This window comes from Lemur catta, chromosome 12 (assembly GCF_020740605.2).
Source record: "Lemur catta isolate mLemCat1 chromosome 12, mLemCat1.pri, whole genome shotgun sequence".
Classification (NCBI taxonomy): Eukaryota; Metazoa; Chordata; class Mammalia; order Primates; family Lemuridae; genus Lemur; species Lemur catta.
In genome coordinates this window covers 78,041,121-78,060,914 of record NC_059139.1, presented here as the reverse complement: position 1 = coordinate 78,060,914, position 19,794 = coordinate 78,041,121, and the positions used below count along the sequence as shown (strand labels likewise).

Sequence of the window (19,794 nt, the reverse complement as noted above, 5' to 3'; positions counted from 1 at the left end):
ACAGGATGATACCATTTATGGTATAAAAAAAGACAGATGCTAAAGTTTAAAAATTAAATGAGAACATGTTCATTATAGATTTTTTTTTTTTTTTTTTGAGACAGAGTCTCAGTCTGTTGCCCAGGCTGGAGTGCCGTGGTCTGATCATAGCTCACTGTAACCTCAAACTCCTGGGCTCAAGCGATTCTCCCACCTCAGCTTCCTGAGTAGCTGGGACTACAGGTGCACACCACCATGCCCAGCTAATTTTTTTAACCTTCTGTAGAGATGGAAGGGTCTTGCTGTGTTGCCAAGGCTGGTCTCAAACTCCTGGCCTCAAGCAGTCCTCCCGCCTTAGCCTCCCAAAGTGCTGGGATTACAGGTATGAGCCACCTTGCCTGGCCTAGATTTTTAAAAATTTGAATGACATCACCACAGAATCCCTTTTAAGACAAACGAAAAATTTTCCTTTCAAGACGGACAAAGAAAATTGGTCTGTGGGAAGATTTAAGATTTCAAAGATTGATGGATTTTTTTGTTTTTGTTATTTAAAGACATTTAGAATTTAAAATGTTTTTATGATCTTTGATTTGGATATGACATATTTTAAACTTCAAGTAATTTTGAAGCCCTTAATAAGATCCATCTAACGGTAGTGGCCTCACAGTGTAGTCTCTAGTGGAAAGAAACTTGGCTTTTGCCATGGGCGCACTGGCTGCTGCAGTGAATAGTATTCTGTGAGCAGAACCACTTGCACTAGTATCTGCCCTCAAACTTCTGAAACATGACCAAGACTGACTTCCAGCCTGCTCCTGATCACCTCTGGTAATGGAGGGCAGAGAGGTAGAGAGAGGATCCAAAATAAATGACAATCGTTGAATCATTTATATTTTGTTTTGAAGTACATTTAAAATATTGCTTTGCAGCAAATTTTCTACCCTAATAGCAAAATGAATGTGCATCCATTAGTATTCTCCAGCTGTATGGCATCATGGTATTATTGATGAGAGTGAATTTACTGCATGTGTTCTAAATAGATAATATACTTGAGAGCATTAAAAATTGATGATGTTGTCAATCAAAGTACTTTCTTCTTGCATTAGTGGCATTATGAATGGCATCAGTGAATGGACTGAAAAAAAGCCTCTGAGTTTCAGAGGCTGTAGAAGTTTTAGGAGAGTATCACATTTTAAGAACAAGCATAGATCTTACCTGTGCTGACAGTCACATGGCGATTGTATGGGAGTGTGGAAAAAAAGGCTTGCAAGTAAGGACATGTTTAATATTTTATTTCTTGCAGATTTAATATTAGTATTTTTACTAAAAAAAATAGTATTTTTTTTCCAATTTTCTAAAACAGCCTATAAGATTGGAGGAAAATAAAAGTAACCAACGGCTAGGCATCAAAGCTTAGTTGAGAAGATAATATATGATGTATTTAGGTAAAAACTGAATCATTGTATGTTCCAAGCTTTGCTCTGAGGTCTAGCCTTGAGCGGGAGGGTTTAAAAATTAATGAAATTTGTATATGCTCATTTCTTTATTCAGCAGATATTTATTTAGAACCTCTGTGTGCCAGATTCTGTTCTAGGTCTGGGGGATACTTGGTGATTAAAACAAAGTACTTGCTGTCCTACTGTTTACATTTTGAGTGTGTGTGTTTGTGTGTGCAGGTGCTGAGTTGTATTTTAGATAGGGAAGAAAATAACATTTGTAATCCTACATCTTGGGGTACTCTTCCTATTTTTTAATGAGCAAATATATTCATCTATGTTTATAAATACACACAGAACTGTAATATATATGTCTTAACCATATAGGTATAGTTGAGACCACATATTATATGTCATCCGATATCTGTTTTCAACTAACACAATAGTATTTTCTCATATTATTCAATATTCTTTGACACAGCTGTCTAATCTATTATAGGTAATAATTTATCCATTTTTCCAATTGAGAGACATTTAGAACCCTTGAATTGCTATTGCAAATAATGCTGCATTTAATATCTTTGTACCTCATATTTACCTTCGTATAAATCATTTTCTAGATTTATTTTTAGAACAAAGCTGAGTAAACTCTGGCAAGTTTAAGTCCTGATCCAGATTGCCACCTGTGCTGTTTACCCATTGACAGCATAACATTTCTCTTAATTTTTGTACAAGGCCAAAAAGATAGGGAAGTCTTCCCCTAACATGCTCTGTTTTAGCTTTTATTTGTGCATGCTGAGCACACAAATCTGGCCCATCACTACACTTGTGGCTACACTGCAAAGGCTAAGACTTATGTTTCTGATCAAGTCATTGCAGCATACGAGGAAGTCAGTGTTGAAATATATATTTTTTTGACATTAACTCTCAGTTCTGACCATGCTAGTCCCTGAACTGCATAAGTATATCTCTACCTTGGAAATACTTCTGGGGGGAAATCAGATGGTGATAACATTAGAATCACAGAATTATCTGGCCTGCTGTAATCTGTAATTTAAGGAGTCAGTGTGTGAGTGCTAATAGTGCCAGTCGTCCGGTTAAAATAGCATGGACTCTTTGTCTGAACTGCAAGTAATAGTGGGTTTGTGGTTGCCCTTGGGAGTATCATCAGCTGGCACTTTGAGGGCAGCTTGGTTACAAGGATGGCCAGATCTGTGTAGGTGACTGAAAAAACTCGGTATCCCTGGGATATAGAGTAGTTACATAGATTAAGAAGAGGGAGTTGTAAAAATTGGCAGCTGAATATCACCTTGAGAGTTGAAAAGTAATTAACTTTATTTTTGATATAAGAAAATGATTTCATTTAAGAACTGGAAAATGCTAAGGATTTAGGTTGAAAGCAGTAATTATTTTACCGTCTCAAGACAATAGCTAGAGGGTACTGGAAAGTAGTAAATTAAGATTCTGGAGTGCAGCCTAGACAGTAATCACATTGAAGAGGTACAAAAATGTAGATACAACTCAATTCATCCAGAAAAGATAATCAGTTTATCTGGATTGCTGAAAGGTTGGTATTTATATGGGCAGATAATATTTCAGAGATTTTCAACAACGAATAAGAACTTTAGGATTTGGTAATACTACTACTATCTTGTATACTTTCTTCAAGTACATTAATTCCTAAAACCCTGCAGAAGAGAAAATTGTCCCTTAGAGAAGTTGATTTACCTAAAGTCATAAAATAGACCCTACCTCTCCTGATTCTTAATCCAGTGAGTCATTTCCATTTCATCTTGATGCCTGTGGTTATAACACGGGCATCTATCTCTCTATCCATAATCCATTCCTGAAAATCAGACATTCTATGTAAGAATATCAGCCAGGTGCTTATTTTTCGCCATTTTAAAATGGGAAAAATTAAAATGTATTACATGTCAGTCGAAAAAACTTCCAGCCAACTTCCTAACTATTAACAGAATACAGTACCTATTTACAACAAATACCACATTAGGATGTTAGATGCTAAAAACACTTCCTGCTGTACAAATAGTTAATCTGGTCTGTAAGAAACTTTTGCTTTGTGTGCAGTAGTACACAGCACATCCCCTTTGATACTCTACATACTATTCAAAATGTCCACAAGGGATTCTGATGTTCTTTCTGTCAAAAATGTAACTCAAGACATTTCCTGTACATCCTTTCATTTAAAATATTGTATTGAGTTTGAGGTATGTATATATTAGTGTTTCCTATATAAGCAACTACCAGAAAACACTGTATGAAGTTTGGATATTAAAAACCAAAAAGCTTCCACAGGGAAATGTTAAGTAGAGAGGCGGTGGTCTGCAGGGGCTGCTGTAATTAACCTGGCACTAAGCCAAGGAAATGAAACCTAGAACCAGTGAAAAATGCAGTCATTTAGTTCTCTCCATTTTGGATTAATGCAAATGTGTAGCTCAGAAAACCAGTGTTCTCTCTGACATCTTTTAATTCACTAAGATCTGCTGCTGGCCAACCCCAGGGGATGCTAGAGCAGAGCTGCTGGGAAAACTAACAGTAAACATGGAACTACCCACAAAGACTGAGGGTATCTCAAGGCATTGACTTCATTTGAGTACTTGGACCTACTTGGCAGAAGGTCTCAGTCTGCCATTGTGCATGTGCGAGTTTTTGCATGGCTGTGTGTTCAAGTACATGGCATTCCTATACATGTGTCGTGTGGCTGGTCTGATGCTAGTCTGAATCTTTACCCTTCCGTCTCCTACTGTCATGCTTTCTGTCCCTTTCCTTTCCTAACTCTGAACATCCTGTATTCCAGGATCTGCACTCAGGAAGTGAGCTTTGGAGTTTGTTAGATGTGAGAGGTGGGAAAGGTGAAGAGAGAGCTGCCTTAAAATCATAACTTGGAGATTACGGCAGTAATTGTGTTCAGTTGGGTGCTCTGATATGGAAGCTGGCTGTGTGGTTCCTCCAGTCCCAAAATTCCCAATCTTTTGGGAAGATATGGAGGATTTTATTTGTAGCTGTTATGGTCACTGATTCTACTTATGAGTATTTTATGGTGTTTTCTAATATAGTTTTGTTTGTGTATCTGCATCTACATATTGTATTATTACTTTCATTTTATTTCTCTTTTATATTGCAGTTAGTAGTATATTGATGTTTTTGTAATTACATAAGTATATCATTACTTTGAATTTCATTTCAGGTAGTAAAAGAAGAGATCCAAAACATTTGTTTAAATATTGTTGGTTCTGGCTAGGCTTAGTGGCTCAGGCCTGTAGTCCCAGCATTTTGGGAGGCTGAGGCAGGAGGATCACTTGAAGCCAGGAGTTCAAGACCAGCTTGGGCAACATAGCAAGGCCCCATCTCTACAAAAAATATAGGCCTATAGTCTTAGCTAGTCAAGCGGTTGAGGTGGGAGGATCACCTGAGCCTAGGAGTTTGAGATTACAGTGAGCTGTGATCATGCCACTGCACTCAAGCCTGGGCAGCAGAATGAGACTTTGTCTCTAAAAAGAAAAAAAGAACTTTATATATAGTTGGTTCTGATATTTTTTACCCTACTTAAAGCTAATAAATTAGCCTGTTACTGTTTCATGGATGTTGGTAGAAGACATAGTATTCTTGCGACAGAGTCAAATCCCCTACTATGCTCAATACTCCAAATGTTTTTATTTTCTTATAAAATTATACAGGTAGATTTTTAAAGTTTTCAATTAATACCTATTTTATAGAGGGAAAAACAGACTTAAGCAATTAAATAACTTGCACAAAGTTTGCCCAGCAACTTAGTGGCAGAACCAGGATTGGAGCTTAGTTTTTCTGAGCCCATCCTCTTACTCTCTGGATAATATACTAACTCTTAGAATCACTGTTTGTTGGGTGGAGAAATCTGTATATATCTTTAGGTCAAGATTTTAAATTTTGTGTTCTTTGTTCTGTATTCTTACTAATTTCTAGGTTGATATATCTATTTCTGATTGAAGTATTAAAATCTATGATTGTGGATCTTATCCATTTATGTAATTATGACTTTTAAATTTACATATTTCAAAGCCATATTTGAAAGCTATGTATAATTATTAAAATATAAATATGAAATTACAAATATATACAAAGCTATGTATAATTTATATATTTTAATGATGTATATATAAGTTCAGGAATTTTAATATTCCTGGTGAATTATTTTCCTTTTTTATCATTCTATTTATTTATTTTGCCTTAAGTAATGTTTATGTATTAATATTGCTATATGAGCTATTTTGGGAGTTGGTGTTTGACATATCTGTTCTATAACTTTATTTTCAGTGTTCCTAATTGGTTTTGTTTTGGGTGTTTTTTCTTTAAGCATATAGCTATAGTTTTAGGTTTTTAAAAAATTTAGTCTGCTAGTCTCTGTCTTTTAAAAGCTCTCATGCATCTGTAACAAATCAAAGTAATTCATGAATGTTACTTTTTCACAGTCCTGTAGTTGAGATAATCCAGAGAGATTAATCTGTTGAGAAAGTGAGTTTTGTTTTGTATTTTGAGTATAATACCAGTTCAAAATATAATATAAATTTCTCAGACCCAACGTAGTGCTGATGGAGTAAGCTATTTGTAGATTTTAAGCTCAAACTGTGTCACTAGTGTTAGTCCCTTATCAGCTTTCCATCTCTAGAGCAAACTTAAAAGACTATCTTAAGAAAGACAACATAGCTTCTTGATTGTTTGAATACATTCCTTGGTTTGGAATAACAAGGACTAAGGCTGTAGAGTTCAAGTTTAGGCTTAAGGAGCTGAGAGACCGGCACGGTGGCTCACACCTGTTAATCCTACCTAGCATTCTGGAAGGCTGAGGCAGGAGGATTGCTTGGGCCTAGGAGTTGGAGGTGGCAATGAGCTATGATGATGCCACTGCACTCTAGCTGGGGCAACACAGTGAGACCCTGTTTCAAGGAAAAAGAAAAAAAGTTGAGAGATTTTTACTTTAAGGAGAAGTTGTAAAAATAATAATAATAATAATAATACAGATTTGGAGTCCCTGGAAATGACTTCTGTTTTATGCAGAGTCACTGAGGCTGTATGCAATACACTAGGGTTAGAATCTTTTAAACTAAAATAACCCAGTATATTGTTTATTAAACTTTCTAGAGGAATGAGCAAATCACTCTGAATATTCTCTTTTTTGCTTTTTATCTTATAGAGGAATAAGTCACTTAGATGACTTAAAGCGCTGACATTTTATATTTATTATTTGAATAAACAGTAAAAAATTTTTGTTACATAAATAATGTGACAGTTCTTATGTTTTAAGTTATTAGGGCAAAATTCTTGTCAATTTTTTATCCCAGTGGCAAAGTAGAGCCAATAAAGAAAAGAGTTAGAAATAATATCTACATTCAAGGTTCAAGACGATGAACAGCTATAAAGATTCCTTGAAGGCTAAATATCTACCAAAACCTGAGGTTCCACTAAGGGAAGAATTCAAGAACGGGCAGGGTATTTTGTTCTATAATAGGATGAATAAATGAGACAAACTTAACTAAGGTAAGCTACTGAGAACAAGCCTCATAGATATTAGGCTTATCTGGACAGGGCTTTACACATGCAGATAAGTACTATATTTTCTTAAAATGGTTTTTAAGAGTTATAATTAATAAAAGCCTCTTATAGGCATAAACTAAAAAGTGGTCCAAGTTAGGAAGATAGTTAAGCTGCTGGAGCTGGTGTGTTTTACCCTTTTTTTTTTTTTCCCCAATCTCAGCTTTTCCTTACTAGCTCATTACTTGTCATGTTTTTTCTATCTAAGAAAAACCCACCTTTAGCCTGCAGAAAACACTGGAAATGCTTTTGGAAAAAATATCAGAGGCTTTACCTATTCCCAGGGCAGCGGTAGGCAGTGTGTATTCTCAGAATGCCCCACCTTTCTGTTACAAATGCCGGCTCTTATTCTGTGCAGTGTGGCTTCCTGCTGTGGTGCATGGCCCCGAGCCCTTCAAACGGGGCAGAACTGCTCTACAAGCGCATCATCCGTCCTTTCTTCCTGAAGCATGAGTCCCAGGTGGACAGTGTGGTTAAGGACCTGAAAGACAAAGCCAAAGAGACTGCAGATGCCATCACTAAAGAAGGTAAGACTCAGGGACAACTCGGTTGAACATATGAGAGGAGATGTGATACACTGGGCTCAGGTAATAGGCTTTGTGGCCTTCTTGTCCTATCAGCTTTCCTCCGCCAAATGCCAAACCTACTCTGGGATTTCTTTACCAGACTTTGCCTATTGCCCTTTACTTTTCCCAAGAGTCTTCCTCCATGCCATATTGAATGCAGTATTTAGTCAGCATGTTAGGAAAAATGACTTCCCTTGGTAGGCAATGTTTTACAAGTACAATCTCTTCTAGTTCAATTCAGGCTGACCTGTTTAGTGTGCTGTTCAAATTTTATGGGTCCAAAAGAATGCTGTCTTTCTCAGCTCCTCTGATTCATTTATTCAACAAGTATTTATTTATTGAGGTGTTTAATACGTGCCAACCATGCTTGTAGAACTGGCAGTGAACCAAAAAGGCCATACTCCCTACTCCTTGAACTCATGAAGCTTACAGTCTAGCTGAGAGAGAGACAATAAAATTTAAAAGTTATATGGTACATTTAGCAGATGATACAGCGAAAAATGAAGCAAGTAGAAAGATAGAGCCTGGGGACTGAAGGATGGTTACAATTTTAAATAGAGAAATTTACGAACTTTTCACCAAGAAGCCTGCACCGAATCAGACTTGAAAGTGGCAAAACATTACTCGAAACACAGTATTTAGAAAAGAAAAAAAAAAGAAAGAAAAAGAAAGTGGCAAAACAGGGAACCACGGGGAAGAATGTCTAGAAGGACCTGCAGATGCAGAAGCCCTGAGGTGGAAGCAACAGAAGAAGTAATCTCCAGGGATAGTAGGAGGAGACAAGATCAGAGAGGTTGGGGGTGAGGCTGGAAGACAGAGCACTTAATGCCTTGGCTTTGGCTTTTACTCTGTGTGAGATGAGGTGCTACTGGGGAATTTTGAGCAGAGGAACATGATCTGTTCTGTGTTTTAATAAGATGACTGTGGCCACTGTGTTAAGAATAGACTGAAGAGGGACAAGGGAGGAAGTTGGGAGACCAGTTAAAAGGTTACTGCAGTGATCTGGCTAGAGGTGATGACAGTGGTTTAGCAGTAGGGGGTAAGAAGGATCAGATTTTTGATGTATTTCAAAGGTAGAACCAATAGGATTTGCTTATGGATTGGGCACAGAGTCTAAAAGAGGGGTCAAGCTTTTTAGCCTGAACAAATGAAAGAATAGAATTGCCACTGAGCTGGGGAAGACTGGGTAGAACAGATTCTGGGGGAAGATATGGAATTCAGTTCTGGACATAAGTTTGAGGTGTTAGATACCTACTACATGGAGTATTCAGATAGCCAGTTGGATACAGACGTCACGAATTCATGAAATAGGTCTGGACTGCCAATATAAATTTAGGGTTCACCAGCCTATAAACAGTGTATTAAGCATGAGACCAGATGAGATCACTAAGGGAATGAGTATGGTTAGGAAAGAGGAGGTCTGAAGACTGAACCCTGGGGACTGTCATGTTCAGAAACTGGGAAGATGAGAAGGAACCAGCAAAGTGGACTGACAAGGAGTGGCCTTCTGAGGTAGCAAGAAAACCGTGAGAGTAAGGGATCCTTGGGGCCAAGTAAAAAAAGTGTTTCAAAGAGGAGGAAGTGATCCATTGTGTCACGTTCTGCAGACAGGTCATGTAAGATAAGGCCTGAGAACTGACCATTGGATTTAGCAAGGAAGGCACTAGTGATTTTGACAAAACATTTTGTGGAGTGGTGGGAACCAATACCTGACTGGAATGGATATGAGAGAATAGCAGAAAAGAAATGAGAGAATATAGACAATTCTTTTGAGAAATTTCCTGCAAAAGGCAGCAGAATGGGACTGTAACTGGACGAAGGAACTAGGGTCCTTAAAAAATGCCCGTTTGAAAATTAATGAGAATAATCCCATGGAGAGCAAATAATGATGATAGGAGTGACAGGGTGAGTTGCTGCAGCTTTGTCCTTGAGTGGAGCAGAGGCAGTTTCTGGTGTACGAATAGAGGGTTTGTTCAGAGGAGTTGGAAATTTATGATAGCAGGAAGAAAATTAAGGTGTATAGGTAGAGATGCTGGTGGGTGGCTAGAGATGACTGTGGGAGAGTATAGAAGTGATTTTCTGATTGCTTCAAATTTCTCAGTAAAGCACGAAGAAAGAGGGCCAGCTCAGAGAAGATGAGGAAGGAGATGTTGGAGAGAGGAGAAGGTATGAAATATTAATAGTTGGGTAGGACAAAGATTGGCAAAATTTTTCTGTAAAGGGCCAGATAACAAATATTTTAAGTTTTATGGGCCATCTTGTCTGTGTTGCACTCACCTTTGCCGTTGTGTGAAAGCAGGCAATGACAGCACACATAAATGAGTGTTGCTGCAGTTTGCTGGGCCCTCTGAACAGTGGGAGAGTAAATGGCCTGAGACAGTGTCATGTGATTGCCAGGTGGTATTAAAGGCACATTTGAGATTTGTGTTCATGAATTTAAAAAGTGAGGCCAGTTCTTGTTTGTGTTTATTTTCTCCAACCACATTCAGCTGCATGGGTACAGCTGCAGAGTGGGTGGAGAGTTGTGTCAAGGTTGTGATTTTCAGCAAGAACTGTGAAGTGAGAGTGGGACTGCGGAGTGGAGTGGTTAACGTTTGACATGGAATTTAACCTGGCCGGGTGCTCACACCTGTAGCACTCTGGGAGGCTGAGGCGGGAGGATCACTTGAGGTCAGGAGTTCGAGACCAGCCTGAGCAAGAGCGAGACCCTGTGTCTACTAAAAATAGAAAGAAATTAGCTTGCACGGTGGTGCGTGCTTATAGTCCCAGCGACTCAGGAGGCTTAGGCAAGAGGATTGCTTGAGCCCAGGAGCTTGAGGTTGCCATGAGTTAGGCTGATGCCACAGCACTCTAGCTCGGGCAACAGAGTGAGACACTATCTCAAAAAAAAAATAAATAAATAAGAATTTAACCCGAGTAAGGATAAGGAGGTAGGGAAGGACTCTGAATCAGGACAATAGGGAACTACTAAGATAAAAGGTGACAGTGGGCGAGTGGGGATACTTGATGCAAGATTATGGAGGGGCTGCCAGTTATTGGTAGTGACAAGGATCATGGCCAGAGGTAGGATGGAACATAAAGGTTATTGGAGGTGAGGAATATTAGAAGGATCATGTATATATACATGGATATTAAAATCACCAATAATTAAAATGGGAGTTGTGTTGGAGAATGACATTAAGTTAGGAGCTAAAATGTTCAAGAAATGAGGCAGAGCAGCTCAAGAGTCAGAGATGACTGGGAAGGGAAGGCTAGTGAGTGATCAAATCTGATGACATGAGATTCTGAAAGTGGCAATAAAGAAGACAACATCCAGACCCAGTGGTACTGGGGTCATGGGAGGAAAAAAACCAACCACCACTTGAAAAAGCAATGTCCGCAGGGGGACAGCCAGATTTCTCTAAGAGCAGTAAGGTAAAGGAAACACTCAGAGGAATGGATGAGGATAGTGGTTTTGCTAATGAAGGTCTTTAGTTCCAGAGGGCTTTAGAAATTGGAGAAAGGTGAGCAGTGGACGTAGAATATAGAAATTTTTTTTAAAGAGCTCTGTGGTAGTTAGAACATGGGAGATGAGAGGTGTCCTGACCACTGGGGAAGTAAGATCCCACCAAGACAGTTTCTCCAGCAGCACTGACACCCAGAGGGGATACATTCCCCATCTCTCCCTCACAGACCTCTCTCTCCTCTGGACTCCTGTATGTTTTTCTACAATTTTAAGTGTCTTCTAACTTACAGCCTTCACATCCTCCCACCTAAGAATCACCAGTTTCTTTCCAAGAGCTGCTCTGTTCCTCCCTGCCCTTAGCCTAACCGGAAACCTCTGGTGATGCCATTTTTGTCTAGTTCACCCACATTTCTTAACCTCTTGGTTCTCTTAGATATCAATACTCTAAAATCCAATGTTACTTTGATATGATACCTTCTTAAACAGGGGCATCAGAATTAAAATAAGGAGGAATTTACATGCTTTGACACATTTTAGACTTTTCAGAGCTTTTGGATTCACTAGGAATTTTTACATAGGGTTAGGTAAGAGACAGACTGCAGTTTCTTCCTTGTTGTTAACTCTGTTCAGCAATTTTAATTGAGGGAAGGGAGAGCAGCAGTCAGGCAGCTGGTGGACAAGGAGGGACTCTTTGGCTCTCATCACTAAGACTCTAAGCTCCAACAAAAACCACCGCAGGCTGGGTGTGATGCCTCACACCTGTAATTCTAGCACTTGTGGAGGCCAAGGCGGGAGGACTGCTTGACGCCAGGAGTTCAAGACCATCCTGAGCTAGAGCGAGACTGGTCTCTACAAAAAAATAGAAAAAAAATTAGCTGGCCATGGTTGCATGTGTCCATAGTCCCAGCTACTCGGGAGGCTGAAGTGGGAGAATCATTTGAGCCCAGGAGTTTGAGGTTGCGATGAGCTATGATGATGCCACTACACTCTATCCTGGGCAACAGAGTGAGACTGTGTGTGTGAGTGTGTATATACACAAATAAAAAAACCAACCAACCAACCAATCATTGCAGTTTGTAGAATTTCATAGGAGGCCCTGGAGGCGCCCAGACAAGCTCTTCCCCCGTATCTCACACACCACGCTAGTTCTTACGGCACATTCCCAGCCACTTGGGAATTAGAAAGGGGAAGCCTTAGTCTCTCACAGAGGTGAGAACATTTTCTTGATGAATGTAGTTATCTTGCCACTAACTTGAAGACTTGCAGCAAACTCTTCCCATCATAGGGAATGGTGGCGCAACGAGAGTGTAATAGTTGGCCCTCCACATCCTCGGGTTCCGCATCTGCAGATTCAACCAACCACAGATTGAAAGTATTCGAAAAAAATAAAAATTAAAAAAGTACAAGGCTCATGCCTATAATCCCAGCACTTTGTGAGGCTGAGGCAGGAGGATCACTTGAGCCCAGGAGTTCAAGGGCACAGTGAGCTGTGATTGCACCACTCCACTCCAGCCTGGGCAACAGAGCAAGACCCTGTCTCTAAAAAAAAAAATATATATATATACATATATATACACATATATATAATATATATATAGTATAACAACTATTTACATGGCATTCACATTGTATTAGGTATTATAAGTAATCTAAAGATGATTTAAAGCATATGGGAGGATGTGCATAGGTTATATGCAAATATTACACCATTTTATATCAGGGACTTGAGCGTGTGAGGGTTCTGGTATCTGTGGCGGTCCTGGAACCAGTGCCTCCCCCCAGCAGAGATACGGATGTATTTCTGGTGCTGAGAATGAGGACTTTCTCTGATTTTTGTCACCATGGGATAAATATGATAACCTAGTTGTCACCAGATTGATATGCAGTGAAATCTTACAGTCAAGCACCCAGATACAAACAAGAATTTGATTATACAAAGGAACACTACTCCTAAGGAATCTGCTTCTTTTGATGCCTAGAGGACAGAGGGTAGACAGTTTAGGTGACACTGTCACAAGGAGCTAGGCTAGATGACCTTGAAAAATTTTGTTCAAGTATTCAGGAGTTGTGTGCTCTGAAAGAGGTACCTTGTCCACTTCCTAGAAACCCTCTTAGCCCCTCAGCGTGCTCTCACCTAAGCGTGAGTCATCCAAGTTTTGTTATCTAGTAGCTACATTTAGGCATAGAGTTTATATTGCAAAGAGCTTTGATGTATTTTTCATTCCCTCCTAACAGCCAAGAAAGCCACCGTGAATTTACTGGGTGAAGAAAAGAAGAGCACCTAAACCAGTGACTGGATGAAACCTTTCTGCCCTTTCTGTATCTTCCAATTAGAGCTTGATGTTATATTAGAGACTGTGGTATAATCATTTTAATAATGTTGCCTTGGAAACTTTTTTTTTTAATTTCAGAATATTACAGGGGTACAGTTTGGTTACACGAATTACTTTTGTACAGTTTAAGTCAAAGTTATAAGTGTGTCTGTCACCCAGATAGTGTGCATTGTACCCATTAGGTGTGAATTTACCCATCCCTCCTCTCCCCACCACCACCTGCTTGATTTCTGTTGAATTTTACTACCATATGCACACATGAGCATTGATCATTTAGTTCCAAAATAATAGTGAGTAATGTGGTGTTTGTTTTTCCATTCTTGCCATACTTAGGAGGATGGTCTCCACTTTGGAAAGATTTTTGATATATTAAAAAAATGGAATGTGTTGTAAGTTTGTTTGCATACTCTAATTTAAACTTAATGCAGTGGGCAGTGTCCAAATTTTTGGAAAATATATTTTGCCTCTGGGTAGGAAAAGATGTATGCTACTATCCTGCAGGAAATATAAACTTAAAATAAAATTATATACCCCACAGGCTATGTACTTTATGGGGCTCACTCTGCATGCATTTTCTCTGTACTTATATTTAGGATAATCTTTATGGTTCTACTTCATGTAATGTATGATTTTATATAATTCTTAAATGTTTTTAATGTATCTGTGCACTATATATAGGGAAATGTTACTGTCTGACTGTAACATGTGTAATGCTTATGGGGAAGGGGGCAGGGGCAGGTTGTACATGCTATTTATAACTTCTGTACAATAAGACCAGCTGGAGGTACCATTGTGCTGGTGTGATCTGCTAAAGAATACTTAAGAAAATTAATACAAATGATTACTATTCAATTAGTCAGGCATGGTGGCACATGCCTAGAGTCCCAGCTACTTGGAAGGCTGAGGCAGGATTGCTTGAGCCCAGGAGTTTGAGATTATAGTGAGCTATGATGATGCCACTGCACTCCAGCCAGGGTGACAAAGCAAGATCCTGTCAATCAATCGTATTCAAACAAAGTAAGATATGATACTGAATGGAGATTGGCCTGGTTGGTTTCCTAATATTGTAGCACCTGAATACCAGGACAGCTTTGTACAGCACTTAGTCACTCTAGTGATAAATGGGGAAATTTACACACCCATCAGTAGTCTATAGCTAGCTCCCAATTCCCTGTAGAACCAGTAATACTGTCTCATCTGCTTACAAGCTTTAGATTTGTCTATTAAGATGCAAAATGGAAACCATTCCTGGTTTTACCTTCAACGCTGAGTAACATGTTGGTTTAGTCTTGTTTCTTTCCCAATCTTCTTTTTTAAACCAGTTTAAGGAAACTCCAAAGACTTCCCGCCTCTGATTACATATATGTTCTTGTTTATATCATTAGTGACAACATGCTAATGATGACACCTAGCTCTAAGAGCAATTCTGGGAGAATTAAAGGAAGAATGATATAACCTGTAATCTGGGTGGTAGTGGTTACGTCAAACTACCTTCACCTTTTTCTCTGATCTTTAAGGTCAAACACAAGAGGCCTCCCTAGTTACAAGTCAGAATCATTTGTAGTCCTTTTAAATGCCTTCATCTTTATTCTTTGTTTTGATAAATTGCTTATGACTACATAGTTTAAGTACAGAATAAAGTTAAAATGAATGCCTCCAACTCAATTGGCCAAATAGTTTATACAGTCTTGACTTGTTTAGACCATAAAATCTTTACACCATACTGCTAGGATTCTTTTGAATTAAATTAAACCATATTAAAACAAGTGTATAACAAAACTAACAAGATTAAACATCCAGCCAGTAAAATATTTTTTAAGGCAAATAAAGATGATTAGCTCACCTTTAGATGACAATCAGGAAAGATGATAATAATGTCTCGTGATATAAAAAATACTAAAGATATCAAAAATAAAGGACAGCATCACCAAAATATTATAATAATATAGAGCACAGCATTTACTTTTTTCTGGAAAAAATAGCAGTGAATATTAGGCATCTTATTAAAAGAAAAAAAAAACCTCTTTAGAAAGCAAGCAGAATTGTTATTGGGAGAAAATCAAGCTTTAGATTAAAAAAAAAAGTATCTCCAGGAGTATTTCAATCCTTTTCCCATAAATAAAAGTACACTTTTCTTGTTGTCAGAAAAATGAAAATTGGCAACTTCTATCATATATAGTCAGTCAGTATACAGAATATATCATCAGACAAGACAGGAGGCATAAAAGTTACTATTGCTCATAATTATAGGCTAATATCCATTTTAAAACTACTTAAGTAAAATATATTCTGAATGCAATATTTTTGACCTCTTGGTATCACTGCTTTCTCCTATGGTGCATTCTACAAGAAATGTACTATTTTTGGCAGGTGAAGTGTAAATGTTAATGGCAAGAGAAGTTACGAGTTGAACAATTCTTGTCTCATATTATTTCCCAAATAAAATACTGCCATGGCTGGAGTATTTGAAGAACTAATTGAGTCTGTGGCTAGAAGACAAACATTTTTACGTGAATAGTATTTCAAGGGTATGTAAAGTTACAGAATTCCTGCTAAACAGATTAAATTTTTCAAACCAAGGAAACAATTCCTGCAGCAGTTATTCCCTATCTTGACGGCTTCAGTCATTCAGATCAACAAACTTACTGCTATTCTGGGGAGAGTCTTCTACCCATAGCCTGAAGAAAATGGGCATAGCCTTTAAGTAAGTTATCACCTATCCTGAGGATGTGATATGTTGAATAGAAATGGATGTAAATAAAATTCAGATCTCGAGATATCTGTTATGTTTCACTGTATTTTGTCTGTGTGTGGCCGGGGGTGGGTGGGCGTGGGGGGGTGGGGGGGTTCCCTAGCCCAGAATTATTTAAGCAAAATTTTAAGTAAATACAGATGAGTGAGCCATAACACTGTTGATTAACTCTATTCCTCACGTGGCTTATAATTTTCCCCTGGTGGTTACTGTTTACCAAGGAAAAGAAAATACACCAACCTAAAAGTTTCTACCAATAATTAGCACTATTTAAAGGAAACTTAAACCACTGCTTTCTACCTGTATATTGCATTACAAAGACTCATGATAGTGTACTGCACACATTTTGATGTGGTAAACATTTCTTACATGTGCCTCCAAATAATTCTGTACTAAGAATAAAAAACTTGAGAATTTTATTAAAAATACCTACTTTTTTTTTTTTCTTTTTTATAGGGACAGGGTCTTGCTCTATTGCCCAGGCTGGACTCAGTGGCAATGATCATAGGCCACTGCAACCTTGAGCTCCTGAGCTCAAGAAACCCTCCCATCTCAGACTCTTGAGTAGCTGGGACTACAGGACTATATAGCACACACCACCGCTGGTTTTTTTTTTTTTTTTTTGAAGATGGGGTCTCACTATCTTGCCCAGGCTAGTCTTGAACACCTGGCCTCAAGCGATCCTCCTACCTTGGCTTCCCAAAGTGCTGAGATTACATGCATGAGCCACTACCCTACTTCTGAAAGGTTTGCTTTGGTCAGCTTCAGCTCCTACATCTGCTTTATGTCTATATGTCTAGAATCATAGTGTTTAAAATAACACAGGTACAATTCATATCCTTAGCCATCAAATATTAATACTATAGTTCTATACAGCATGGTAGGAAAGTAAACATATTTGAGAATACAAGAAGTTTTTCCTGGGCTGGGCACAGTGGCTCATGCCTGTAATCCCAGCACTTTGGGAGGCCGAGGTGGGAGCACCACTTGAGGTCAGGAATTCAAGACCAGCCTGAGCAACATAAGGAGACCATGTCTACAAAAAATAGAAAAATTAGCCAGGTGTGGTGGCATGTGCCTGTAGTCCCAGCTCCCAGCTACTTGGGAGTTTAAGGCAGGAGGACTGCTTAAGCCCAGGAGTTTGAGGTTGCAGTGAGTTATGATCATGCCACTGTCCTCATGCCTGGGCAACAAAGTGAGACCGTGCCAAAAAAAAATTTTTTTTCTGGCTCATTACTATAATATTAACTCTTAAAGACTCTTACAACACAACCTCATAGAGAATTTAAGGAATTTCTTTGGTTAGATTAATGGTTCTTCTCAAACTTCAGTGTGCATCAGAATTTATTGGGATGAGGATCGGGGGCACGCTATTAAAACAGATTGCTAGGCCCTAGCCTCAAAGTTTCTGACTGAGTATGTCTGGGAAGGGGCTGCAAATTTTGCATTTTCAACATCCCAGGTGATGTGGATGGTCCAGGAATCAGATAAAACCACTGGGTTAGGTAAATGCTGTCTTAACACTTAGTACACAGAGGTTTTCAGAGCTGGCTGCACATTAGAATCACCTGAGAACCTTCCCAAAACTACTGATACCTGTCCTCACTAGGAGAAGTTCTGATTTAATCAACCTACTGTGGTACCCAGGTACCAGTATGCCAACTCTTCAGGTGATGCTAGTATGTGGCCAGGGTTGAGAACCACTAGTAGAGACTACTGAGGGCAAAAACCCCAAGGTCTAGAGAGTTTCCTAGCTATTAATACTTAATTCAACTGGTGAATCAGTTTCCCACAGCTGCTGTAAGAAATTGCCACAAATTTAGAGGCCTAAAACTACACAAATGTATTATCTGGAGGTTAAACATTCAAAATCGGTTGGCTGGGCTGCATTGCTTTTGGAGACTCTAGAGATGAACTAATTTCCTTGCCTTTTCCAACTTCAAGACACTGCCTGCATCCCTCGGCTCGTGGTCCCATTACTCTGCCTTCCACTTCTGTCATCACAACTCCTTCTGACTCTGGCTTTCCTGTCTCCCTCTTACAAGGCCCCTTGTGAATTAGGCCCACCTGGATAATCCAGCATAATCTCTTCAACTCAAGATTCATAATCACATCTGCAAAGCCCTTTTTGCCATGTAAGGTTAATATAGTTACAGGTCTCGAGGATTAGAATGTGGACATCTTTGGAATGGACATGATTCTGCCTACCACACCTGGTCTATCTTTGACTATACAGAGTCACCGCCACCACCAGAAAATTGCAAAGAGCAATTTTTTTTAAAAAAGAGACAGTCTCACTCCATTGTCCAGGCTGGAGTGCAGTGGCAAGATCATGGTTAATGTTGGAAGGTAGCTAAAAGTAAGGAGGATTGGTGAAAAACTATTCTATCCCCATCCAGATTGAAAAAAAAAACAACTGGAGGTTTATCCTCTGGAGATAATAAAAGGATCTCTGGAGTGGGAAACATAAGCAGAGTTGAGAGAGATTGTATTTAAAACAAGGTGGAATGACTAAATGCTGAGACCAATTTCCCCCACCTAGCCTTCTCCCACTAAGCTCCCAGAACCCTAATAAGCAGACTTTATCCTCCTGGAATATTGTAAGACTCCTCTCTGGGGAAGTGGATCACCTCTGATACTGAAAATTCTCCCAAAGGCATCCCAGCCAGATGCCTTTGGGAGAATTCAGTGAAGCACAGGTCGCAAACCCTTCTTACGTGTGCAGAACTTCCAACTAACTTTTGGTCTTTTGCTTTTAAACCAGCAAATCACTTAATATGACAGGGATCAAAATAAAAACAGAAAAAAAGGGACTTGAAAATGATAAGAATATAAATCATACCTTCTGAGAAATAAGAAGTTACATCCATGAAATATAAGAATAGAGTGCTAGAAAAAGGGAACATGCAGATAACAAAAAACTGCCTAGAGAAGCTGAAAAGATAAATGGAAAATCCAATAGAAAGGTTGGAAGATGAAGCTGAAGAAATCTAAGCAGCAGACAACAAAGGGAAAAAAAGTAAATAAGAGGGGAAAAAAGAAAATTTGAGCACAATGCCAGCAGTTCTAATATTCAAATAAGGAGTTCCAAGAAAAGTCAGAAGGGGAGAAAAACCATCAATGAAATTTTGAGAAAAATTTGCCTGAATTGAAGAATGCAAATTCCCAGATTGAAAGTCTACTTGTTACCCAACACAATGAGTAAAAAAGACCCTCACAATATTGTGATATTTCAGAATACTGAGAACCAAAATCATGATTATGAGTAAGAACAGTTTGAACTTCCCTTTAGCTACAAGAGATCAGAGGACCATGAAGCAATAACCTTGACCTTCTGAAACAAAACGATCTCTAATTCTAATCCCATACCCAGCCAAACAACATTAAGGGTAGAATGATGGTATTTCCAGATATGTAAGGTCTAAGAACATTTACCTCCCTTGCAGTTTTCTCAGGAAGATCCTGAAGATGAAGCTATACAAAGCAAAGGAGTAATGCAAAAAATAAGACGACATGGGATACATGAGTACACATCTCCTAAAGAGTAAAGCATGAAACCGAGTCACACAGTGAGGAGAGAATCTAAAGCGAAGCTGTGCAGTAGCTCTAAAGGGTAAGGGATCAGAGCCAGGTTGGCTGGGTGCAGTGGCTCACGATTGTAATCCCAGCTACTCAGGAGGCTGAGATGGATCACGTC

At 38.9% G+C, this 19,794-nt stretch overlaps 1 protein-coding gene across 1 annotated transcript in view; it reads left to right on the top strand.

The window, feature by feature from the left end:
* The window catches only part of REEP5 (receptor accessory protein 5), a 34,358-nt gene extending 20,993 nt beyond the window's left edge, over window positions 1-13,365 (top strand). The window contains exons 4-5 of the mRNA XM_045566172.1: window positions 7,360-7,528; window positions 13,248-13,365. Coding sequence (XP_045422128.1) covers window positions 7,360-7,528; window positions 13,248-13,297 — 219 coding nt within the window. The 3' untranslated portion in view covers window positions 13,298-13,365. The remainder of the gene's footprint in view (window positions 1-7,359; window positions 7,529-13,247) is intronic.
* Window positions 13,366-19,794: the final 6,429 nt, after the last annotated feature.